General features: G+C 41.0%; 4 protein-coding genes across 4 annotated transcripts; 2 read left to right on the forward strand and 2 right to left on the reverse strand.

The window, feature by feature from the left end:
• The first annotated feature begins 281 nt into the window (after window positions 1-281).
• slc7a8a (solute carrier family 7 member 8a) lies at window positions 282-14,283 on the forward strand. The gene is made up of 11 exons (XM_053858431.1): window positions 282-858; window positions 3,842-4,046; window positions 6,080-6,231; window positions 9,448-9,573; window positions 10,371-10,524; window positions 10,836-10,959; window positions 11,081-11,184; window positions 11,595-11,691; window positions 11,763-11,912; window positions 12,043-12,220; window positions 12,456-14,283. Exons 1-11 carry the CDS (start codon window positions 738-740, stop codon window positions 12,602-12,604), a joined length of 1,560 nt encoding a protein of 519 aa, XP_053714406.1. The 5' UTR covers window positions 282-737; the 3' UTR covers window positions 12,605-14,283.
• Window positions 13,758-16,662, reverse strand: nedd8 (NEDD8 ubiquitin like modifier). Its single transcript, XM_053858436.1, has 4 exons — window positions 16,372-16,662; window positions 16,249-16,296; window positions 16,088-16,170; window positions 13,758-15,157 (listed from the first exon to the last, which is right to left on the reverse strand). Exons 1-4 carry the CDS (start codon window positions 16,387-16,389, stop codon window positions 15,037-15,039), a joined length of 270 nt encoding a protein of 89 aa, XP_053714411.1. The 5' UTR covers window positions 16,390-16,662; the 3' UTR covers window positions 13,758-15,036.
• A 43-nt stretch (window positions 16,663-16,705) lies between these two features.
• gmpr2 (guanosine monophosphate reductase 2) lies at window positions 16,706-21,731 on the forward strand. The gene is made up of 10 exons (XM_053858432.1): window positions 16,706-16,790; window positions 17,538-17,642; window positions 17,750-17,869; window positions 18,323-18,406; window positions 18,530-18,703; window positions 18,780-18,861; window positions 19,391-19,497; window positions 19,894-19,936; window positions 20,837-20,996; window positions 21,083-21,731. Exons 2-10 carry the CDS (start codon window positions 17,556-17,558, stop codon window positions 21,270-21,272), a joined length of 1,047 nt encoding a protein of 348 aa, XP_053714407.1. The 5' UTR covers window positions 16,706-16,790; window positions 17,538-17,555; the 3' UTR covers window positions 21,273-21,731.
• Window positions 21,732-22,600: 869 nt separating this feature from the next.
• Window positions 22,601-25,642, reverse strand: cideb (cell death inducing DFFA like effector b). Its single transcript, XM_053858435.1, has 5 exons — window positions 25,495-25,642; window positions 25,198-25,312; window positions 24,353-24,505; window positions 24,081-24,274; window positions 22,601-23,375 (listed from the first exon to the last, which is right to left on the reverse strand). Exons 1-5 carry the CDS (start codon window positions 25,518-25,520, stop codon window positions 23,234-23,236), a joined length of 630 nt encoding a protein of 209 aa, XP_053714410.1. The 5' UTR covers window positions 25,521-25,642; the 3' UTR covers window positions 22,601-23,233.
• Between the last annotated feature and the right edge of the window lie 223 nt (window positions 25,643-25,865).

The following is a 25,865-nucleotide window of genomic DNA, read 5'->3' on the forward strand; positions in this document are numbered from 1 at the left end:
ATTACAATCTCCTCCTCATAACAAACATTTTTACTGCATTGTCATAAATAGTGGCAAGCAGTTTAGGGTGATGTGGCGATGAAAGTGATAAATTTAGACTGTGGCTGCTGCTGCCTCGTGAATAATAAGTGTGAATGGGTGAAGCGAAGGCATGGGGGAGGGAGGAGCAGTTTGAAATAAGTATGCACCATTGCATAGTACCTGCTGATTGGGTTGTTGGGCTTGAGGAAAGGGGAGGATCCCAGGCACAGTGAAGGAGGAAAAACAAGCCAGGCAGGGCGTGTCGTGGGCGGGTTGACTTACTCATCTGAAGCGGAGCATGTATATGTACTCCAATTCACGCTGGATGGTGTTTACTGTACAGACCGGAGCGACGCTAGAACGCTGGAGGATGTTTGATGATCACCTTCAGAAAAGAGTGACTTTTTAATTTTTTTTAATCTGTATTTCTCCGGTGCTGACAGGATTTCTGTTTGACGCAAAGAATCATGAGCGGACAGCGGCGTTAAATTGTGGCTCAACCGGTGACACTCGACGGTGCGGGAGCATTTTGGCGTCGTTTTTTTTCAAGCGTGTGTCAAACAAAAGCATCGTGTCACAGTTTGCTGACGGTGCTGTATTGATTCACTAGATAAGACGAGCACGTCTCACTTGAACTTGGTGTTGAGCACAAGGAGGCACCTGAGTCACCCGGACGCGGACTGTCGTTATTTTTGTGAAAACCTCCTGAAATAAACATGACGGACGGTCCCAGACGGCGAAACTCATCCAAGGATGCTGCCGAACAGAAAGAGTCCGGTGGTGGAGTTGCGCTCAAAAAAGAGATCGGACTCGTGAGTGCCTGTGGTATCATTGTCGGTAAGTTCATTTCAGTACTTTTGCTAAACTAAACTACTTTTGCCAATGCTCGACTCAAGTGAGTTCCATATGCCTGACTTACACTCAGTAGCAGTACTATCTGAGCGATTGGGGAAGTTGATGTTTCACGCCAGAGAAGCAGAAGTGACACAAAACGCTCACGCTATTTTACAGTGAAATTGTGCTTAGGTGGCGCAGACTGCCTGGTTGTGTCCATACAATTGACTGGTGATGTTAACAATCTTTCGCCTCAGCTGTCTGGTGTACAACAACTTGCCATTTCAACACAATGTCATGTGACTAATAATCATGGGTCTCTGTATGCCATGGTTGTATTAGAAAATGTTTGTAAAGCTGGTCAGAAATTGATAATGGCACAGGTCGCCCAGGTGGGTCGAGGCAGTGTGAGGTGGGTTTTGCCCTTGACAGAATTAAGGGGATGGAGGCATGAGTCACTCATCCATGTGTTACCTTGGTAACAGGAGGAGAGAGTGTGGTCACATGTGGAGTCCAAGATGTTTGCTGAAAGGGAGAACGAGCAGGGGAGAGATGGCCTTGATCAGGATGCGTTATCAGCTTGTGACTTAGTCTCTAAACCCCGTGAGACGCCTGTGGAAAATAACTGATTCATATGTCAAGCAGCTCCATTGTTATATTCTGAGTGAATAACGGAGAAACACTGACAGTGAAAATGCAAATAATACATTCCCTACTTGCAATGAGTTCACCGACCGGTAAAACCACTGTTGTAGTTTAATGACGGAAATTAAATTGATTGACTGTTGGTTGGTGAACAAGGAAATGAAAATAGCTTAGGCTCCACCAAAGCACTGTGAGAGTTTTTTTTATTTTTGTCTCAATAGACACATCAGAACTTCGAAAATTGGGGAGTATTTCATGTGACATCCTTGTGGATCATGTTGATGTTAGATCATGATAAATCCCCTTTTCGCCATTAATACTGCTGATCACGTGACAAACACGCTGTTCATAAGCTAACAAACCAGCAGCTGCTGTGTGGTGTGTGTGTGCATGTGTTGGTAAGAGTGTGCTCCCAGCATGTGGCCGGAGCCTGTTTCAACACAAGTTTGCTGTTTGGCGTGAATACTAATGTGAATAATGCAGGAGAAAATACATATTCACAAACACAGACCTGAGTAGCTCTGAATGGTGTGCATCATACCATGGGTTTGTTAAAGCTTTATTATCTATTTCTAAAAATGAGGCAAACACGAAGGATGTCATAATATCCTGTCGTGGACCGCCTGCTGACATTCTTAGAAACACAGAGAAAGCACAAGGAGCAGGTTTGAGAGCCACTTTCTTTAGACGCTGCAGCTATTTTGCTATAGAATGGTTTGTTATCATGTTTTGATGTGAAACCAATGGCGTTTATTCTGTGCAGCAAGGACTTGAAGCTATGTGAAAAGTAGAGCCCCACAAAAGGAAAGAGTAAGCACATCAAGTTCCCCATTGGGCCAGCTGGTGTTACAAGGATTTAAGTGTCCGGACAGGAAACATGATGGTTTCTCATTTGTCAGCATGTCTCCCACTCACGTGCTGCAATGCACATGACAGGAACGCAGAGCATGCAGAGCAGCACCCGTGCTAACCTGAAATTCCACAAGTGCTTAAAATCAGGGATCCTTTTTTTTATATTAAAGTTCAAAGTCTGTCATGCCACAGAGCTTAAGAGGGGTCAGAAAAAAGTGCTGAGACCAAGTGTGGCCGTGATTTTCAACGTCAAAGGTCATGTACAAGATCACAGGTGCTATAAAAATGTCAGCATAATCAGCAACAGAGATGCACTGTTTTCTCTTGGACCTTTGAACTATCGTTGAGTTACATAAGAGAATGCAGAGAGTGGTTCTGCACCTGTCTTCATTTATTTGACTAATATAAATGTATATGTATGTAACGTCATCTTTGGATTGTTTTGCAGTTGGTTGGAACATTATTTCATGCTCCTCCTCTTGTATGTTTATAAAGTATATTCCAAAAGTCAATGTATTTCTGTGTCAGGATACATTTTTTGCTCATTCATTTTCTTAAAAAAGGTAACATTTAAAAACACATTTAGTGTACAGTTAATTGAAAATACTCTGATTATCTTTTCATTTTATCTATCCACTTATAACTGGAATTGATGTCAAATCACTTAAAGTATGATTTGAGCTTCTGCAACTGACACCTTTGACTTTTGTACCATAAAACGCCAACTCATAATCGCTCAGTACATTATCATTGAAACCCTCAACCTTCGGTCTAATGTCTGTATTTGTGGCTTGGATCAAAGAGAGCAGTCATCTGTACTAGACTTGAGGCACACGACCTCTGACCTCATCTTTGTCAAAGGTGTCTGTGAAATTGGAGCAGAACCCAATCGACCGTACTTTCAGCTGTAATGTAGACTAACTGGCGCTTCTGAGTATGTTTTAACAAATCCACCTCTTCAAACCTTCCCTCTTGCGTTTTGCACTCGTTCACCCCTGCCGTCTGCCTGCTCATCTCCCCATGTAGTCTGCTAATTCAGCAGATTACAAGTTCCTATTCTGCCTCTTTTGCTCCTCCTGTGGCTAGCCACCCCTGTTATTGCAATTTCCCCTTTAATGTTGGACTTTTCCTCTTCCCATCTTGTGTCTCACCACCAGGATTCTGTCTGTGGTACTGATATGATTTTCCATGATGCGTGACTCCAATAGCCCATCCAGAGACTTTGCCATGTACTGTACCTGTCAATCTCTGTCAGTCTGCTACTCAAATTTTCTCAAATGAATATCTGCAAATTAAAAAACAGAAGGGTTTGACACTCTGATAATCTGTATTTTTGTGTCGGCCTAGATGGGTACAATGAGGGCTTTCTGTTCACATCCTTCCTGAGTCACTGCAAACATGGCTTGAAAAGCATTGGATGGCAATAGTTCTCACAACCTTAGCTGACACTGTAACTTGACTACTTTTTCCTCCCTCTCTGTCCTGACAGGTAACATCATCGGCTCCGGTATCTTCGTCAGTCCAAAGGGAGTGATGGAGAATGCTAGCTCCGTGGGTGTGTCGCTACTCGTCTGGATCATTACGGGTGTCATCACAGCCATTGGCGCTTTGTGCTACGCAGAGTTGGGTGTTACCATCCCGAAATCTGGGGGAGACTACTCCTATGTCAAAGACATCTTTGGAGGACTTGCTGGGTGAGCCAACACTGAGCACAAGAAGAGGAAACTGTGAGATTGCTGGTTGAAATATGGGCGTCTTTCATGAATGATCTGAGTCACAATCCTGCTGCACCCACCTAGACACCCTACAATTTAAGATGTAACTGTTTATCTCCACACAATGGACGATTTGACTCAAAGTTCCTGAATGAGAAAGTGTACAGTAAGAAGAGTCAATTCTGCTGAGCTGCATATGGTAAACACTACACTTGGAAACTCCAGGTTGTTGACTGTAAAAGTTGTACGCTATACAGTTGATCACGCCATTTTAATACTTTGTTCATTACCTTAAAGAATTGTACTACTAATAATTTCATTTCCATCGGCTGATTATTCTCACCAAAGTAAGTTGCTACTGCAATGCCGTGTATATTTTTAAACATGGTTGGATGGTGAAAGGAATACCTCATCCTGTTTTGGACCTGGTGAACTCTTCTCTGACACATCTCCCTGTGGCAAATAGATAAGGTACATTTAATTAAACCAATCAAGTCATGCCTGAATATAACTGTCATGGCTACCACCAGGCTTATGCAGGAACAACACTGGATCCCTGTGGTTTGTTTTTGAGGCCCATATCCGCCTTCCGCTCATTCATACGAGTATATGTTAAGTTTAGAGGTAACAAAGTTAAAACAAGTTTCCCAGAAGGAAAAGGGATCTTTTGTTAGCATCGATTTCACACACTGTGCCCTTGGTCCGACTGTAAACAAAGCTCGGACCGTTGTTTTGTTATGCGTCACAATGATACATGTTATCTTACTATTTTGGGAGAGGAATTGAAGCAGACAAAGCAGTCAATGGCTGTTTTCGTCACTTTGTACAGGAGCCATCAATACATCAATGGACTTGGCTGACACCCCCCTGTACCCTCAGTCTAGTACAAATACACCCTGGTCGTGGGGGGCTTGTTTTTGTTCTTCCTCTTTCAACTCAGGGCGTGTGGAAGTGGGCGCGGAGGGATGTCGTGTTTGCGCATTGGTTATTAACTTTAGTGAATGAGAGTACTAGCGTCACTTTGTTACGGTAAGGTCACAGGAAGGGGCTCGTCAACGTACGTGCTCTGAAGCATCACGAGGATTTCAAAGACTCTTTGTTGCGTAATTTAAACACCTAGTTACACAAACAGATGAAACACTTTTGTTTTAGCTGTTACCTAACTATTCACTGTCCAGTGAATGACTACCCTCTACTTCTGTTTATGATGCAGTTTTACACAAGAATTGAAGAATTGCATTGATAAATTAGTTAAAGAGTGATTTAAATAATTTAAACATTTCAGCATTCCAATGTGTAGTTTAAGTATGAAAACCAGTCATTGTAGTGTAAACAGTGGTAAAAGTGTAAACACTGGAAAACAATAGATAATCTTCTGCCTGGATACCGAGAAGAAATCATCATTTTTGTGAATTGTTTAAATGGATGTGAAGGCTTTTAAAGGACAGAGGTCACTGGGTCAGAAGCTATCATGTAAATGGTTTGTCAAAACCAATTCTAACTTTGGATTTTTCTAATATGATCCAATACACACAGCATCAGCAGTATTGAACCATTTCTGAAGCAACCAACAATATCCATGGATAAATCTCAGGCATTCATAGAAAAAGCTCAACACAATTAAGACCCAAATCTTTCAATTCAATCAATACGATTTTTTTAATTAGTACTGAACGCCAAAATCTTGCTTGACGCATGACAGATACCATTCTTCATCTGCCATTCAGTCAGTGTTTGACGATGACTTGATTCATCCTTTCACTTACCGAATACCACATTCAAAGAGCCTTTTGAACGTTACAAAATCCTGCAAAAATCCCTTTAATGCACTCAGGTGTAATGATCCGGCAATAATCCTCAGATAAACTCTCCACGTCCATCTCGTGTCCATCATCGGTGCTCAAACCAACTCTGTTTATGGTTTATAACAAATGAATTTACAGTGTACCAACAACAAAAAACAATAACTGTTTGGAGGTTTATGTTTGTGACCATGTGGCTTGTCCCCTCAGCTTCCTGCGTCTGTGGATCGCTGTGCTGGTTATCTACCCAACCAACCAGGCTGTGATTGCGCTGACATTCTCCAACTACGTCCTGCAGCCCATTTTCCCCACCTGCTTCGCACCAGAGAGTGGCCTGCGTCTGCTGGCTGCCGTCTGCCTCTGTGAGTAACGTGGGTTAGTCAGTGCGTCTTGACGTAATTGTTTGTTCCTGGCACATTTACCAACGTACTGATCTGTAGTTTTTGTTCTCACATGTATGCTGTCAGTCCTTCGGTCAGTTGTCAACTTAAGTAATCAGGTCATCTGGAGGCCCAGGAGGTCTTCGGTTTTCTGACATTCATTTTACACAAGCATTCTCTCTCTCAGTCATCAGACAATACAAGAAGAATGATTACATGTTTGGATCTTTGCTAAATACATATAAGCAAACATGAACTTCATTAATAGCCTTAATGGAGAAATTCACGTATCTGTATAAATGCAACGATGCTGCAGAGATGTGGTCTCTCTATGTCTCAGAAATAAATCTGACCCATCGTGCACATTGATTTTATGGCTCTATTGATTGTCATAAATCCCCATTGTGGTGTGTGGGGGTTTGTTCAAACCCTTTTGCTTTTGGAGCCACTAATTTAATGATTTCTCTAACCATAGGAAAGATGTGAATTGTATACAATTGTGGAGAGAAATGTCCACCTGGGATATTCTTGATATGACATTGAAGTACTTGTATTGTATTACAAAGTTCTTTCTTAAGTGTTGACTTTCAGCTGTTTTCACCTCGAGGTAAAAATGGCTTCCAGTAAGTAACAGGCCCACACATGTCAGTACTGTCGATAAACACAAACGCTTACTCAGAAGTGGACATTCAAATTGTTATGCGCTTTTATTTTCTTATATGTTGTCTTTGGATAACATTGTTATCCTCATTGCAAAAGTTGCTTATGTCTTGCAGATGAATTTATCCTTTTCTGAAACGGGCCTAAAAGAGGACCAAGAGACATGCAAATCAGCTAGTGTGATAAAGTGATAGCAGCCTACGGGTTTACAGTGATGGCACAAGATGTTTTGGGCTGGTTCAGACATGAACTGGCCCTGTGACTGTTCTGAGGTGTTCAGAAAAGTTGCTCATCTCATTCTGACCTAAATGAAAAAAAAGGGTCTGGGTTATCCCTGAGAGGCCTAAGGGAAACAGGGAGTTGGAAGGACCGTGTTGGACATGTGAAGATGAATGGGCTAATGTGTTTGCACCTGCATGAGTGTGGTGGTTCTGAAAGCCTACAGACATGTCACGCTGCTGCCAAATACTGCACGCAGACTTGGGAGGGTGAAACAAATACTGAGCATGAGTGAGGGCATTGTCTGTTAAATACAGGCTGAAATCAAATATGGATGCCTCTGTGGAGTGTGGAGGAATTAAGAACTGCTGAATAATTGTAATATTTTTTTTTTACCACCGCTTGGCTTCCTTTGCCGCTCTGACTACAGTGGTAAAATGGGCTTCATGTAATCAGCTAGCATGTTATAAAACACTATAAGGCAAGATTATAGTTCCAATTTACAGCATGCTTGGCTAATTATCTCCCATACGTCATTGCAGTTCTGCAGAGTTGAAGTGAGATTGCTTAACCCCAAGGCACATTTGAGTTTTTTGAGGTGGGCTGATAGAGACAGATAAGGTGACATGTTCGAGTAGATAACACTGTTTGGAAAAACATGAAAATATTTTGACTGCACTGTATGTGAGGTGTGAGGCCACGTTTAACCCACACCTGAGTAAACCCCCTTTCGATTAATCATTTAGTAATGAAGCCACATCATGAATTTTAAAGTGCACAGATGAGATAAGCCGGCTGAGGAACCAGTAGTGGAAATATATCGTCAAGCAACGTGGTAGTTCTAGTCCCCCTTGACTTGTAGGTAAGAGGTCACTCCCCTCCACGCTTGTTTACAACAGATGCACACCTAAGTTTAGTTTGAATTGCATAACCTCCGTGCTCGTGATGGCACCCGATCGCATGTGGAACCCTTTCAGTCTGCACGCTCTTAGTAACTTTTCTTTGTGAGGATGTGGTTTCAAAGCCAGTGCAGGGGTTTTCCCTGGGGTCCGTTTCTCGATACAGATGGGGGAGAGCGGGGCTGTAACTCACATTTTCCATGATGCTTGTTGTCTGCAGGTTTCTCCACACATGTACAGTACGTAGCATTTCACCCTGTGTACACATCTTAAAGGCAGCTTGAGATCATCAGCAATGAATATTTAGAAAGGTCCCATATAGTGCGCGTGTTGCTAACATCTTCTGACCAAGTTTGTACTGCAGTGCTAGATGAGGCAGTAAAAACTTTTATACTTCATGTGGATTTCATGTAGAGTAACTTCCACCTGGTAATGCATCATATTAACCCTAAAAACATTTAACGTCACACTGTTTCACTTTGTTTGCTGTTGCTATCACCCACTGTTAGCTAGTTAGGAAGTGCCTCTGTTCAGATCATGACAGGGTGTAACATATATGACCCGGACCGAGAGTAGTTCTGTTTCCATGACTGTGAACAGAAAGCCATAGACCCAGAATCTAAACATGGGATGGGACCAAAGCACCACCATGACTTTGCTTTACTGCTGACAAAGCTAGTAGAGAAGCAGCATCAATGGATGGATGGACCATTTCATGTGACTGCTTTCTTACCCATTACTGTTTAATATTCTAGTGGAAAGGGTTCTTTTCTTGCATTGCTCCTACGGTACACATTATGTCATGCAGTACCAAAGCCCTGCTACGATTAGTGAGCAGTCCACAGTTCAACAGTGTCTATAGTAGTTCCTGTCGCGTGATGCTGCACCTGATAAGGCTTAGAGATTAAAATTCTCAAAATAGCTCCCATATTTTTGCCAAATTAATCCAGATTATCGTACTGGTGGCATTGTGTATTTCGTTGTTAGATGGTCTTACTATATAGTATAGTCATAGTGTTCACAGGTTATTGTTTAACCAGTTACAGTCAATGGAGATTTTATCTCCAGGGCAGATCTACTATGAATCTGTGTGTGCAAGATAATAGCGGTGTCAGGCCAAAGGCACTAGAGGCATGATGTAAAACCTACCCGCAGTTACTGGTTCAATCCAACTGCAGCTTTATCAGATTTTGACGTTTTATCTACAGGAGCAACCTGTCTTCTACCTTGCTACTTACAGTAAGACGTCGGAGCATTTATGGCTGCTCTCAGTTAGTACACAAAGTTTTTTTTTTTCAGACCGCACTAGACCTTTTGGTGTACAATCTGTTCTGACTCTACTGACGTCTTATACCCGCTTTGTATTTCTGTGTTTTCTCTAAAATCAGCGACTATATGAAAGTGTGTGTTATGTGTCCAGTGCTGCTGACGTGGGTGAACTGCTCCAGCGTGCGGTGGGCTACCAGAGTACAAGACATCTTCACAGCTGGGAAGCTGTTGGCCCTTGCACTCATCATTATCATGGGCATCGTGCAGATCTGCAAGGGTATGTAGACGGACACTTGGGAAATCCCTTCTGTCTGCTTGGGTACCGAACGTCATATCAAAAGTACTTCTACTGAGCTGTCGTCTCATCTCCGCCAGTTTTGTTTTGATAACTGTTATATTTTTGTTAAAAAAAAAAAAAAAAACAGCGCTTCTGCTGCACAGTCGCAGAATGCCAGTAGTTTATAGTCAGACTTTTCTCAATCTCAATTAAAAAACAACATGCCTGTCAAGCAAAGTTACAGTCAGAACAGCACACATGATCAAATATAGTTTATTCAGCAGCAGTCAATGGGGCGACGCCTGAGAGGTCAGTGAGTTGCTGGGGCCCTCGGGTTTAAACTCACATCAGGGGGCCCCTCTGTGAGTTTGTACTCAGGTCCTGGCTGAAGGCCAGTTGTTATAAGGGCCAGGCAGATGAGCCCTCTGTAATAACCAGGGGAAGAATTTAGAGATTTGGAAGGTAATGAAGAATTCTGTGGGTGAGCGGAGGAGGCTTTAGATGGTACACAAGGAACGCTGAGAGATTAAATTAATTTGAGCAGAGACAGGGTCAGCTAGGGCAAGAGCCATGTAGAGCCAGGGAAGAGCAATGTAATTTGATAATGCAGGGTTTTAAAATTGTCGTGTTCAGTCTGTCATCAAACAGCTTCAGTGCAGGAGTGAAACATGTATTAGCACTTCTACAGATTCACTGTGATAGGCAACAAACACAAAACATGATTTTTATTTCATGGAGGGTAAATGTTTAATTGGAGATGTTTGCACGATTTTTTGACATCCTTTTTGGGCACACAGGTGAGTTCTACTGGCTGGAGCCTGCCAACGCGTTCGAACCCTTTCAGGAATACGACGTGGGTCTGATAGCCTTAGCGTTTCTACAAGGATCTTTTGCCTATGGAGGATGGAACTTCCTAAACTATGTGACAGAGGAGCTGGTGGATCCCTATGTGTAAGAAACCTCTCAGTTACCTTTCACCTCAACAGAAGCATTTGAAGCCTGCGCATGTTGTTTCAGTAATAAGCAGTTACATTCCAAGAACAGTGTCAGCTTAATTTCCTGATCCTTTTGTCTTACTGCTTTCTCTAACTTGAGTCATGTTAATTCCCTCTGACGATGACAAAGGAACTAATGTGTTCAGGTGATTTATTTCTTCCTATCGGTTGCCTCCTTTATTGCATTGTTTGAATCTCTGTGTGGCCAATAATTCCGCATGCCCAAAGCAAAGCGTTTTTAATTTCCTATTGTAATCTCCTTCCCAGAAATCTTCCTCGAGCCATCTTCATCTCCATCCCCCTCGTAACATTCGTGTACGTTTTTGCCAACATCGCCTACGTCACAGCCATGAGTCCCCAGGAGCTGCTGGCCTCCAATGCTGTTGCTGTGGTGAGTTGTCTTCCACCCTGTCCTGTCAGCCAACCCCCCTCCACCGTGGTCAACATTGGTCTATATTTTCACACAACAGGGTTTCACTGAATTCTAACATTGAAAAAATACTTTCTCTCAGACATTTGGTGAGAAACTTTTGGGTGTGATGGCCTGGATCATGCCCATCTCAGTGGCTCTGAGCACGTTTGGAGGAGTCAACGGCTCCCTATTCACCTCATCCAGGTAAGTTGTTAATCCTGGCTAAAATTGGAGTGAAGAATCCAAGAAAAGAAAATGAACTAAATGCTAAACAGCATGAATCGTTGTTTCTTTCTGTAATGAGAATGATGCCATACAGACATCATTCATTGCGCTTTTCATTCATTCATCATTTTTTGTTTTAGTTGTTGAACACTTTGAATGGAACTTTTTTTCATGTCATCGTTTTGTTTGTACGGCTGTTTTTTTTGCCCACATTCGATAAAGTCAGTGTGAAAAAAATGAAAATTTGCTGCCCTCCAGTGGTCATATTTTCTTGTGGTTTGTACTGTGTTAAATGAAATGGAATATATTTCTCTGATGTGATCGTGTTCTGTTATTTAACTATAAAACGTGACAAGTTCACATTTTAACTTTACGTCTATGTCTCGTAGATTGTTCTTCGCAGGTGCCAGAGAGGGTCATCTTCCCAGTCTTCTGGCCATGATTCATGTCACCCGCTGCACTCCCATCCCTGCTCTGCTTTTCACAGTGAGTACAACACCATGTGCACCATCACATTGTGGAATTCAAATTTCAATAATTCATCCTCTCACCTCCAGTGTCTGTCCACCTTGCTGATGCTGTGCACCAGCGACATGTACACGCTCATCAACTATGTTGGTTTCATCAACTACCTCTTCTATGGAGTCACAGTTGCCGGGCAGATTGTACTGCGTATCAAACACCCAGATATGCATCGGCCAATTAAGGTACGTGTGTTTAGCCACCACAACATAATCCCCTCGGAATGGTTTCCTATTATTCCTTTGTTGTAGATTTTCCCTTCAAACTTTTCATTTTACCGCATGAGTGAAATATATCTGCTGTATTTCATTCCAGATCAGCCTGATATGGCCGGTGATTTACCTCTTGTTCTGGGCCTTCCTGCTTATCTTCTCGCTCTACTCTGAGCCAGTGGTCTGTGGCATTGGTCTGGCCATCATGCTTACAGGAGTGCCGGTCTACTTCCTTGGAGTTTACTGGGACAACAAACCTCAGTGTTTTGATGCTTTTGTTGGTGAGTGGATCATTTGAAATCATATAGATTAGCTTTATTTAAATTCATTCATTCATTTTTACGTGTTGAATTGCATGACAAACAAGGTAATCCTGCCTCAGTTCATGAGGTATTCCAACTTGCATTGTCACAGAACGTCATTAAATGTCTGATCAAGCTGAGGCTTTTGTAACTGACCTTCAGTGGCTTCTGTGACTCAGACTCATGGATTAAAACCCTACTTCTCTTCCTCCAGATAAGATGACCTACTTGGGTCAGAAGTTCTGTATGGTGGTTTATCCAGAAATGGGAAAGAGCGGTGATGCCGAAGGCGAGGAGATGAAGGAGGTCATGTCACCCCTGTCCAAAGAAGACAGGGAGAACCACAAGTCGGAGGACTGCTAAGCACATTCTTTAGCCTCACTCTGTCCTTGTGAAACACGCACAGGTGCAGTGTACTTAATCAATTTCCCCAAAAATATACATTTGCCAAATACTAGTTTACACTTAAAATAATGTTGTTCACTAAACTTTTCCTCTTTGGTGGTTTGTAGTGTGCAATAAACACAAACTACGCACCTCCCACCCCCTTCCACACACTCCGCACACTCCTGCTGTAAGATTAGTTTTTTATTATTGTTATTCTCTTAAGACTTGCTGTACAGTCATGATGACACCATTTTTATTTTAGCTTTATCATAGATTCAACACCAAAGCTGATTTAAATCAGATTAACATAAATGTATTTTAGAGTATTTTTTTCCAAACTGTGATTATGAAATGTTTTTACATGGTAATTGTCGATGTCTCTTTATTTTAGTAGGACTGTATTGATTTTACTATTTGACTTTTTTTTTTTTTTTTTTACTCTCGAAGGTAATGTGTGATTTGTCCTCTGTCAGTTGCCTTATTTACCGATCTCCCTTTGCTGTGATTGATGTGTGCGATATCTACCCTCGTGCTTTTGACTGCCCCTGATCGATTTGTCTGGATGAACTTTTGTCTTGTATTACCGGCAAAAACACGAGACCATGTTTGTTTATGTGTAAATCCCTACACCGACACATGTGAATGCCTCTGTGCTTTTTCAAGACATTGATTGTCTTTTTTATGTTTGACAGCAAAAGTATTTTTATAACTAACATCTAGCTGTGTTGAAATAAATACTTGTGCTTTATTTTAGCCTACAGAATAGAGCTTCTTATTGATATGATTAACAACAAAGAGTTTTAGTGCAATATTAACAAATGCACCAGCAGAGCCCGAACCTGCAACCACGATTATCATATTAGTGATGTATCCATAGTTTCACTCTTTATTGAAGTCGCAACACTCCTGCTCTTCGTGTCTCAGGGCATCTCTACTGCCTTCTCTCTACACACACTGCCGAAAAAACCTCCGGAATTTCAAAGTCAGCAGTTTTTTCCTGCCTTTTTCCAACCTTGTCTTTCAGTGCTTTGCTGGCACTGGACAGGTGCTTAGTCCTCAGGAGTCAAAACAGCCGGCTTATAATCACGAGTGACTAGAAAGAGTTGTTAACGTCAGACCAGTATTGCAGAGTTGTTTAATGGAACAGGGAGTCTTGACAGTACAAGTACAATGATGTAATTTGTGCCTGTGAGTGTGTATTAGTGTGATACACGGATGTCTTGTTTGTCTGTTGTTTTGTGATCAATAAAGCAAAAACTGACAATTTTTCGAATTTGGACTAGAGGGCCTCATTTGTGCGACACTCTGGTACATTCTGGTTTCCCTCTATTGTGTGAAGATGTGCGTATCTTAAATAGCATTGTCTCTAAGCTATATGCCATTTGTTTCACAACTGTTCAAAGGACTTTTTAAACTCTGTAAGAGGTTTCTTTTTTTTGGTCGACACAGTGCAGTTTGTAAACTCACTCTTCTTTGTCTGTGGCACACATCAGTTTGTATTCTGTTGTGCTGAGTGTCTTTCTGTGTTGGAATTGTAAAATGAAAGCTGGTTGTAAGGCAATAAAAACATCCAAGAGAGAATGTTAAATGTATGAAGATGGTTTGCTTTATTTACACAGTAATAATGCTGGGCTGCATCAAACACAGCAAAATTATTATCAAGCCTGCAAATTCTTTTTGTCGATGCAGTCAGTTACTGAGGAGGCACCAAAAATGACTATACACTCTGGCACATCAGACTCTTTTGTCCGAAAGGGGGGTCTTTTCACAATTTAAATGTGACATATTTTGCCTTTTTTAAATCACGTTAATTAAATCTGACAGAAAATCAAGTTTCACAGATCTGTACCGCTCCATTTTAGTATGTTTCCTTGAGCAAAAGGCACTTGCAGAAAAAAATGTTCTATTCATGAATTGTTTCATAAATGTGAAAAAAATCTTGATGCTTCATTTGGTTACTACGAAGAGAATTGCGTCGAAGTGAACTTAGAAAGACGACAAGAAGATATTAAAGCCTCACTAAAACAGTCGCTAGAATAAAGAAAAAAAACTTGCACGACATATGTCCTCTCATGTGTATGACCTGCACGTTCTAGCTATTAAAGTATTTAAGGCAATCATTTGAGTTCACCTTTCAGCCAGTACTTGAGCATAATGCTGACCCTGATATCGCTCCAATGAAGTTGTCATACATGTACAAGTCCAGATAGCCCTACCTGGAATCTGTGTTATGTTGTGTTGTAAGTGAAAAAAACAATGCTAACATCCTAGCAGCAGTGTAGTCTTAAGTGACAAAAGGTTTCTGGAACAGCAGCCACATATACATCACCATTGCCAGGTTTTTTCACGTCAAGAACGGATCTTTCCAGCCATCCAGTGCATACTACAGTAAGCGATATAGCCGACAGTTACAAGTCAGCCTTGATGGCTCCAGGGGAGCAGGGCAGCTGACCGCCTCTGAGGGCCAGTACAAGATGAAGAACTGATCCACCTTGGATCTTGTAGTCTGCAGCTGTTTTTTCATCATTCCTAAAAGGATCAAAGACTGTTATCAGTGTTATCTGTTTGATGCAAACAATCTTACCGACTGACCACATCAATGTGCTTATATCACAAGACAAATAAAAATGTCATTACCTAATTTGTTTCATTCAATTTATTAAGGTAGGGGTTCCTCATATTATAAGTTATTGGCAGGGATTTAAAGGGGTGGGGGCAGACCGTTCTGGAGTTGAGGAGCCATGACAGACACCTCACCTTTAAATCTACATCTAGACTTAGGGACATCTAGCAGAGACCCACCGTAGGATCAGAGGATGGGTCTCTACGAAGGATCTACGTTGTGTATCGTTCTGGGCTAGACGCTTTCTGAGATGTTTACTAAAAACTACTCATTGGACAATCTTCAACAGCCAAGGGCACACGTATTATAAAAGTAGTTCACCTCTTAGGTACTTTCATTACCACCACCGATAAATTCAAGGATATCTATCTCAATTCCCAATTAATTAATCGAGAGATTTTTTTTAAGGACTGCAGGTAGAAACTGGAGCAAAAATATTCAACACATATGGTTCACCCACAGTGGACTCACATCAGGGCGTCTCAAAGCTCTGTGGTGAATCATATAACTTGTGGAAAAAAATACTATGGTGTCTTTTCAAAATGTTATGCCAGAGGCCATGGTAGGTCATGAATTAATGTGCGTTATAAACAATGCAATATTTAGATTATGTAGCATTATTTGCATAAATCGTAAACCAACACCCCCTACAACATGGGCATTTTAGTCATTTAATGGCCACAGGGTCATGTTGGGCAAAGTGAAAGACATGGCATTGTATTGTATGTTCATCAGCATTTAAATCAATTCCCTCCATTTATGGTGACCAGGAGGCTGACACACACGAAACAGTTTCACACAGTATCAATTTAGATACGTATCACATTTAATCTTACATCTGCTTGCCACTGTAGATCAGTCTCTGCTGCTGGGGAGGAATGCCTTCTTTCTCTTCCACTCTTTCTTTGATTCTTTCCACCTTGACAATAGTTAAATGAGCAAAAATAATGAGCAAACCAAAAACAACAACTAGCAACCGCTTCATAACCAACAGTACCTTGTCCGTCGGCTCAATGTCAATCTCTATCTCCTTACCAGTGAGTGTCTGTAATAACAGATATTAGGCTCATCGGTTATCGAGAAAATTTGAAATTCTGTTTGTGGCTAACTTTTGCCTTACCTTTACTTTGATAAGCATCTTACTTAGTATCACTCGGCAGAAGTCCCACTAAAGCGCACAACAATTAAGTGCTGGTGCTGTCGATTCCTGTTTGAAAATTCAATGAGCTTCCGGTGTTACATACTAATACTAACCCCAACCCTGTTTTAATGTCGATGGTTCCACATCAATCGTTTTCTTCCATGCGCGCTTCGTTAATAATTTACCGTCCACACAAATTGGTTCCTAGTCGAAGGTTTATTAGATCAATTCACCCCTGCAACAACCGCGGACAAATTTAAGCAACCCATGGCCCGTTTTTCCTTTCGCCGCTAGAGGACTACTAAGGCGCCTTCATTTGTGGTCCGTCGCTCTAAACCTTCCCACTCATTCGCTGGAAGAGGAAGCGGTGTCACTCGGAGAGGATCTATTCTTTGGGGGTAATTATTACCTTTTTAACAATTACTGTTGCAGTAACGTAGTTTTATGCCATCTCGCCAGTTTTATTCAATTGCTCATCCCAAAAACTGTGAGGCTTGTCGTGTTCAGAGATGGCGCAACCTTCAACACTGCTCACAGCGCCTTTACTCGTGTAGTTACCAACTCTCGCACGTTCCTGGGATTTAAAACTCTAGTTTTCTTCATATATATATTTATGGATGTCAAACGGATAAATGTTATAAAAGTTTCCTACTTGACTGGTATATTGGTTTTTGACTGTCCGAAACCTTCCTGCGAATTGAATGAACAAGATTCTACCTTCGATAGAAACTTAAGTCACAAACATGTATGGTATTTGTTTGTTGCAGTTAACTAAATACTAATACATTTTTAATTTCCAGAAACAATATTCGGTTTCAGATTAGTTGGTGTTTTTGTGTACTATTCTTATTATTAGTGTACTTTGGAGATTCTCTTATTTGTCTTGTTTCACGGATTAGGGTGTCATTTGAATTGATATCGTATAATCTAATATAATCCGTACCCGAGGCTGATCGGTTTTTTTCTTACATACTCGTGACTACAGCCAACGTGAAGTGTACAAGTTTAAAGCGTCAAGTATATTATTAGTATGTATATGTATATAAAAATATAATATATATATAACTTTTCAGATGTTACTTTGAATTGTCTGTGTTACTGTGTTCCAACCCAAGACCACATGTTACAAAATGTATTTTTTACAGCTATATCAATCACTTAAAATGCCACGCATTGAAAATGACATCAAGTTGGATTTCAAAGATGTCCTCCTTAGGCCAAAGCGCAGCACACTGAAGTCCAGGAGTGAGGTACGATTCTGACTGTCATTGCAGAGCAGCATAATTCTTCTCAATTGGATTTTTCTATTTGGCTCAAATGCATATTTTAATGCTTTCCAATTTGTCTCATTGGCCAGGTGGACTTGATGAGGAGCTTCACTTTTAGGAACTCGAAAGGAACTTATAGAGGCATTCCTATCATCGCAGCAAACATGGACACTGTGGGAACTTTTGAGATGGCCTTGGCTTTGTATCAGGTGAGAGAAACATATTAAATGAAATTCTCATTTTACAGTGACCTTTCGTTTGCATAAAACATATGCCTACCAAAATACTTCAACTAAATTCATATAAATATTTAATAATAACTTGATACTTGCAAGTCATTTGGTGTCTCAAACGAAAAACATTCTGCATATTTGTTTGGGCTGTTTGTATGTTGTTCAGTTAAGAAGCTTAATATACGACAAAGAAAAATAAGATGAGTTGGGGTTCGATAAATTGGAAGTCGTTGGGAAATCCAGAGGCAAAAAAAAATAGTGGAACTACAAAGTGGATTGTTTGATGGGATGTAGACAATGTGACCATTATAATAACCAAAGTTGAATAAAAATGCTAATAGTCTTGTGCCTGGTTGTCTGTGATTGGTAAATAACACGTTCCAGCATCTTTAGTCGTATTGAGTAGCTGTCTTTGTTGCACTCTCCTAGTTCACCCTCTTCACCACAGTCCACAAGCATTATTCTGTGGATGAATGGCTGGAGTTTTCAAAGAAACATCCAGAATGTCTGGAGGTGAGTTTCAGTTTTACAGCTCATCCAATGTGCATTCCTGGATCATTTTGCTTGTTTGGTTGTTTATATTTATTAAAAAAAAATGTTGCTGATGAAATCCATTTGGTTGTGTGTGGTTTTCAGAACATAGCAGTCAGCACAGGGACTGGTGAGGGTGACTTTGAAAAGATTTCAGCCATCTTAGCCGCTGTGCCGCAGTTGCGCTACATCTGTGTGGACGTAGCCAACGGATACTCCGAACACTTTGTCCACTTTGTCAAGGACGTCAGGCAGAAGTTCCCGTCGCACACGATTATGGTCAACAAACATTCTTTTTTCTATCAAAAGGACCAGCCAACATAGTCTGTGACAAAAAAAACATGTATTTGTGCAGGCCGGAAATGTTGTGACAGGAGAGATGGTGGAGGAGCTGATTTTGGCGGGTGCTGACATCATCAAAGTTGGCATTGGACCTGGTGAGCAAATTTGAAAAGTAATTCTTCTATTCAAGGTATTTCCAGAGACTCCACATTTATTTATTAGATAAATCATTACAAAAACAATATAAACAAAAGACAATGTTGACAAACTGTATCTACTCTACCATTCAATATCAGTGCATATTTCGGTTGTGGTGTCTCCTTGTAATTTACCACTGAGCACATTTCACCGGTCCTAAGTACAGCTTTGAGGGTTGTTGATCCTGAATGTATTTACCTTTTCAATGCATAAAACATAAAAAGCAGCGCCATCTCCTGGCCACGGCTGCTGCATCCGCCTAATACAAGGAATCAGGCGAGCTCCAGGGACCATCACTTCCATAACAAAGCACATCTCTTCAGAGCAGCTTTTGATGTCATGTGTTGCATCTGCTTTCTCTTAACTTATCACTCTGTCTTGTGCATCCCTACTTGCCAATGAGCAGCTTGAAGTCTAGTTTTTTTAGATGGTTTTTCCTTGCTGTGGTGGAGCGCATGACCTAACCTAGGTTCTTCTGTTGTCCAGGATCAGTGTGCACGACACGCAAGATGACAGGGGTGGGGTACCCCCAACTTAGCGCTGTGATTGAATGTGCAGATGCTGCTCATGGTCTTGGAGGTCACATCATCTCTGTAAGAAAACTCTTTCATTTTTTGTGGAAAAGGCAGTTGAAAATATTGAATAATTTATTCTTCGTGTACAGTGTTTACCCAAAACGTCAGAGGCGTGTGTGCATAGTCCAAATACATAGTCAGAGTCACTGAAAAGCAAACAATACTGTAAAATGTCATGTGCAGGACTGAGCATCATTGACCTTGCAAATGACACACACTTGTATTCCTTTATTTTTATATTTGACTGATACAAGTGTCATATACAGTATACAGGTTCCCTTATCTTTTGTCATTGCAGCTTCCTTTCCCAAGGTCAGTGTGAGTTGCCTGTTGTGAACTCCTCCAGAATGACTGCGGCTTCTGATAGTCAGACTGATGTTTTGTTTTGTTTCCTCTCTGTTCTCATTCCCACAGGATGGTGGATGCACCTGCCCTGGAGATGTCTCAAAGGCTTTTGGTGAGTTAAATCACAAAATGAAAAAAGAAAGTTGTTTGAAAAGATTTGTGGAACAAAAAAACATTCCAGCGTGTAGAGATCAAATAACCCAAGTATTACTTACACAAAACCAATTATGTTGTAGTCATTATTAGAACATGTTAAATTACAATTGAGTCTTGTCCTGTCACATCACTGTTATTAAATCAAATGTCTTCAGGCTCACAGCTGCTTTACAGAGGACACATCCTCTGTTAACTTCAAAGTACTATTCCTGTGGTGGTTATGTTTTGGATGACTGACATACAAGGGACTATCATATAGTTTTGAGCCTCGCACATTTTTTCCAGCCAGACAGTACAATGCACCACGCCTGATGTATGTCAGTGTCTTGGCTACTGATTCCATGTGGGATCATACTTGTGTCTGCAAATGTTTCGTCATTTGACTATGTGGAAGAGACACACCCCAACAACGCACCAGTCCACACCTGCCAAGTTGTGATGGTAGCTGCACTCCAGTGTGGCTACAAACTCCTCCCTAACCCCCCTACTCTGTAGACCATGCCCCAATTGACTTGACCTCTTTGCCAGACTGAAAAAAGACCTTTGGGGACAGAGATTTGTGGATGATGATGATGAGCTGACTGTAGCTGTGGACAGACTCTCTCTGTGTGAGGCTCAAAACTTCTTGATATTCTCTTGCATGATGACATATGGAGGGCTAGTAACACAATTGTCAAAAATGCCGTTTCACCATAAATAAGAATAGTAATTTGATAAAACTCACTATACTGTGTGATTCCACAAAGAATTTTGTGCGCTTCTTATCCAATGAAAGTGACTCGTAGGTTTGGCCTTATCATATGACCAAAAATACACAGCTTCACATTGCTGAAACGTCTCATCTTCTTCCTCTAAGGTGCCGGAGCAGATTTTGTGATGCTAGGTGGAATGTTGGCTGGTCATGTTGAAAGTGGTGGGGAGACCATTGAAAAGAATGGCAAGAAATATAAGCTGTTCTATGGCATGAGCTCTGAAGTAGCCATGAAGAAGCATGCAGGTGGTGTTGCTGAATACCGGTCAGTTTGATTTTTGTTACTCAATGATTTTTAAACGTAACCGTGAACAAAGGCTTATCCTTTATCTTTTTTTGTGTGTGCTCCAGAGCATCTGAGGGAAAGACGGTCGAAGTCCCCTTCAAAGGCCCTGTGGAGGCGACAGTGCGGGAGATCTTGGGCGGGGTACGCTCCACTTGCACCTATGTTGGTGCCGGTAAGCTGAAGGAGCTGAGCCGCAGGACCACCTTCATCAGGGTCACACAGCAGCTCAACACTGTCTTTGGAAACGATGGATGAACAACTGTGAGCCTGTCTCCTCCTGCACACGCTCCGGAAACACCCTGCCCAAATATCCCACTTACACTGTTGCTTTTCCTTTCACTTTAAAATGCTTTTTGCATAACAATTACCTTTTTATGCAAACCTGTTTTTATGCAAGACCTGTCTTAATTTATTTTTTAATTATTAGGTAAATTCAATTGATTAGCATGTTGTTATTTGGCGTATAATAGAATTATGCCATAATGTATGCAACTAATGTTATTAGACTGTTTGAGGTTTGAGCTGGTTTGGTTGGGTGAGTAGAGTGGTGTGCCTTATGTGATCCTCTTACACTGGATGTATTGACCTCACTGGACTGAAGTTCACAATGAAGAGATTTTTTTCACCTTTAAAACTTAATGCTATTTGTATTCGCACACATTCAGATTTCATCATGTCATTAAAACATTCCACACGCATGGACTTGTATTTCTGTGTTTAACCTCATCGGGTCCGGCCGAATGTCCCAGGCATACAGTCATCACAACGATGATAAGAATTGGTCCCCACAAAGTAGGATACAAAAAGGCTGTTTAGGTACAGATTCCAAAGAGTATTTAAAGGCCAACATAATGCAAAATGATGTTGGGCTTGGTTATGAATTACAATAACATTAACAGGGAACATCAGAAGTGAACTACTTCCATGTTGATTTGTCCTACGTCATCTCTTTCATGAGCTTGTCATGTGCATCGCTCAGGTCCTGTTTAGTGACTGTTTAGACCACTAGGTGGCAACAGTCACTGTCGAGTTAGGAGATGTTGTTTTGAATCCCAGTAAGGCGGATATGCTGTAAATTGCTTTGGATAATAGCATCTGCTACATGTAATATTTTAAACTGAAGAATCCAGTACATCCAGTACTTCCAACTTTAGGTCTACAAGAAACATAGCACCGTTGCTATCATCTGGCGTCTGTAAAGGTCAACGTTGAGTTTCTTGGAGCTGCGGAGTACATCTTCATCTTGAAAAAAACGCACCCCACAGGCAGTGCAATGTACACTTTCATACCCTTTTTGGCCTCAAGCAGATGTGAGCTGCAACTCAAATACTCCACCAACCTGATCATGGCCAGACTCCCATCCTTTCATCACTTCACTACTGTCTGCCCGGGCTACCAGCCTTATTTGTGATCCTGAGTCACAGGAAGCAAAGAGTCAAAGAGACAGTGTCTGGTTACACAACTCAACAACCTCTCAACACTTTTGGTCCAGGGCGTATGAGGAAATATGTTTGAAGTCTGGAACTAGAGGAATCTGTAAACGTTGGTAGTTCCATTTATAAATTCAAGAGATTCCATGAAATTGCTGGTTGCGAAGTGTTTATATTTACTAGAACAGAGAAGAGCAAACAACAGTTATATAATTACAGAGGCTTTATCCAGCATAAAGAATGTGAAGGGAAGGGGGGTCATGCCTTCATCTTTCGTTTTATATTTCTGGCTTAGTCATTTTATTACAATTTTTCATTCAAGACATTTTCCCCACCTTGCATTCTATTAGAGGTAGAAACAAAGTTGTCACATGTTTATTACTGTATAGGTAAACAGCCGCTGTGTAAACATTGATGGAAAGCCATTAAAATATGGTCATCTACTGAACAAAAGGACTGTGGCCCCTAAGATCTGAAATGGATTTTGTGTGAAAGTGACAGATAGAACTTGATAAAACAAAAAAATCATAATCTACATCCTTTTTTTAAACCCTGGTGCCACAGGGAAGAACGTTATTTCATTGCTTTTGCCGCATAGCAAAATCTTTGTTGTGACGTTAGTGCACTAGAATATATTATTTAAGTAGTCAAGGTGACAGGAATGGATGTCACATTAATACAATTATGACAAATTGAAGGGAGACTCTAACAATGACTATTGAAATTATAGGGGTTAATTTGGGGAGTGTTAGGATAGCAACCAAATACTCATTCATTTAGCTGGCATTAGTTCCAGCTGGCAGTGTACTCTGCCCTCTGTGGCTGCCAGAGCTCGACCCCTTCAATGATGCGACGGATCATGCCAGCAGAGGTGATGAGAAGGTGTCCTGCAGCATTCAGGATGGAGGACATGACACGGAGAGCTTCTCTGGAAGAGAAGAGTCAGAAAATGGAGTAGCTGACAGCTGCTCATGCTCATGTATAAATAACACAGCCTAGAGAAGCTCTCTCATTTAGCTTTACGCCCATCATTGGTTGGGAAATCAATGAAATGCTGCAAGGTGTTTGTACTCTGTTACAGAAGGCACGTGTGCAAGTTTGAAAACACTATTACTCAAAACTAGGCTTTAGGACCTTTCACTAATTGTAAAATATTTTTGCTACGCACAGTTAAGCTTCACAGATAATTCAGAAAAGGAAAGATAAAATAATAAAAAATGATGACAATCTAAAGGGGATATTAGATAAAATAAATGAAGCAGGCATTATGACACATGGTGAGCTTATCCATTGATATAATTGTTTACTTGAAAGGCAATTTCAGGGATTGGTATTCAGAATTTTATAATGGTCATTTGAAGTATCTCTTCTAAACAGCTTTTTAACATATATTTTTTGAATGACATGAAAATGGGCATCATATGCATTCACTATAATCTGCAAACCTGTTTTGGATTTGACTCTTCTGAAATAAATCATAGTTTATTGCTGTACTCTCTACGCGCTACAAGTATTTCTTTTAAACAAATATACAACAAATTAATTGGCAGGACACTTTATACTGGCTTCACTTTAAAACCCCATGTTTCATAATTGTTTCATACAGTTCCATCCAGCATCCAGTTGTTCTTACCGTAGGACTTTCTTGGGCCCCAGACACTGGAAGTCTGCACTCACTGAGTACAGCCCCTGAAAAGTGGCCTTCACACTCAGAGAGCCGAACAAATCCTTAGGGCTCATTTTGTAAAGGTCAAACGTAACCTTGGCAATGTCCTTTCCAGTACGTGGCTTGGTCTGATCATGATACTTGGGCACCAAAGCTTGACCCTGGATGGGTAAGAGGCAGGATAAAAATCCCCAATTTTTAAAGTACATGGTAAACATGTATGACGTTTTGCTTTGTACCGTTTGTGGCTTCCAAGTTTGCCCATGCTCCAGTGCCATCAGCTTTGTGTTGTCAGGCAGTGTCATGAGGAAGTCGTCAGAGTCCACCTCAGTCCCATCCTCCTCACAGACCAGAGACACCGCAGATAGGGACAGCAGCAGCACCTGGCACACCTGCGAAACAGCAAACAAGCATTGTGATTTTGGGCAATTCATAAGGAAGAAGGAAAGACTCAAGCAGGTTCACGAGTCAACCAGAAACAGGTCTATTTTTTTAATTTCCATTCATTTTGATGAGAACACAACACAAAAAAGAACCGTGCGTGGAGCGTTTCTGGCTGTAAAATCTAATTTGGTATTTAGCCTCATAAACATTAGTCAAGCTACAGGGGTAGCTGAAATTAGCAGTTAAAAGTACATCCTCTGAGTAAGTTTCTTCTGCGTACTTGGATCTACCAGTCCGGTTGAAAAGTGCCCCCTCAAGTTTGGCTTAAGTGCCTTGGAGAAAGACATTTGGATTTAAATTATTGCTCATTCACAATAAACACTGCTGTTGTTAGGCTATATTATGCAGTATAACAACAGATTTGAGTGGAAGATGTTTGTATCCTGACATCATGATCCTTACATGCCACACTCCACTGTAAACTTGTATTTTAGTCTACACCACCTAGAGCTCCCTTACAGCTATCAGGGAGCTGATATCATCATTCCTGAGATGATGTAATATCCTGTCGCAACAATTACAAAGTGGCAAAAAGCGTATATTCTGGGATTGATTTTGTGTGTGTGTGTGTGTGTGTGTGTGTGTGTGTGTGTGTGTGTGTGTGTGTGTGTGTGTGTGTGTGTGTGTGGTGTCGCATCACCCTGGCTTTCAGTTCCTCCAGGGTTCCAGCTGTGATGCCCTTCCTGGTCTCTCTGTCATAGCTACACACTCGGAACGGCCGCTGTGTCGGTGACCACACTCGCTTGGTCACTGATCTATAAGGAAGACAAAGGAAAGTCATGCAAGCAGGATACTGATTGAAGGATATTTCCATATTTCTTAAATCTCCTGTTTGAAAATTAAATCAACACATTTAAAATGAGATGAATGCACATTTATGTTCCGGTTGGTGAATTTAAGAATGACTATTCAAAAAATACAATTTTGTTCTACCTACTTGATAAACGACGATGGGCTGTCCATTCTGTTTCGTGTCCTGGTCTTCACACAAAGCTTTGTTTTGGTGGCACGCTGCGTCAGCAGGACTTGTCTTTGAGCCAGCAGTTGGACTTCAGCCCCATCCAGCTGGTAAACTGCAATACCCAATAGGACAAAGTCCACCTTTTCCCTCTATGAGGAAAAGACTAGTTGTTTTAGTAGGCAAAATGACATGTTTTTATTAATTTATATAATTGAACATTATATAGGATTAGCTATTTACTTATAACTACCTATATTTTATTGATTTATTTCGTCATGATATATGTTTATATATTATTTATTATCATTCATTTATTTGGCTTGTGTTGTTTGATAGCTTGTGACTTT

Source organism: Synchiropus splendidus, chromosome 3 (genome assembly GCF_027744825.2).
Source record: "Synchiropus splendidus isolate RoL2022-P1 chromosome 3, RoL_Sspl_1.0, whole genome shotgun sequence".
NCBI classification, from domain to species: domain Eukaryota; kingdom Metazoa; phylum Chordata; class Actinopteri; order Syngnathiformes; family Callionymidae; genus Synchiropus; species Synchiropus splendidus.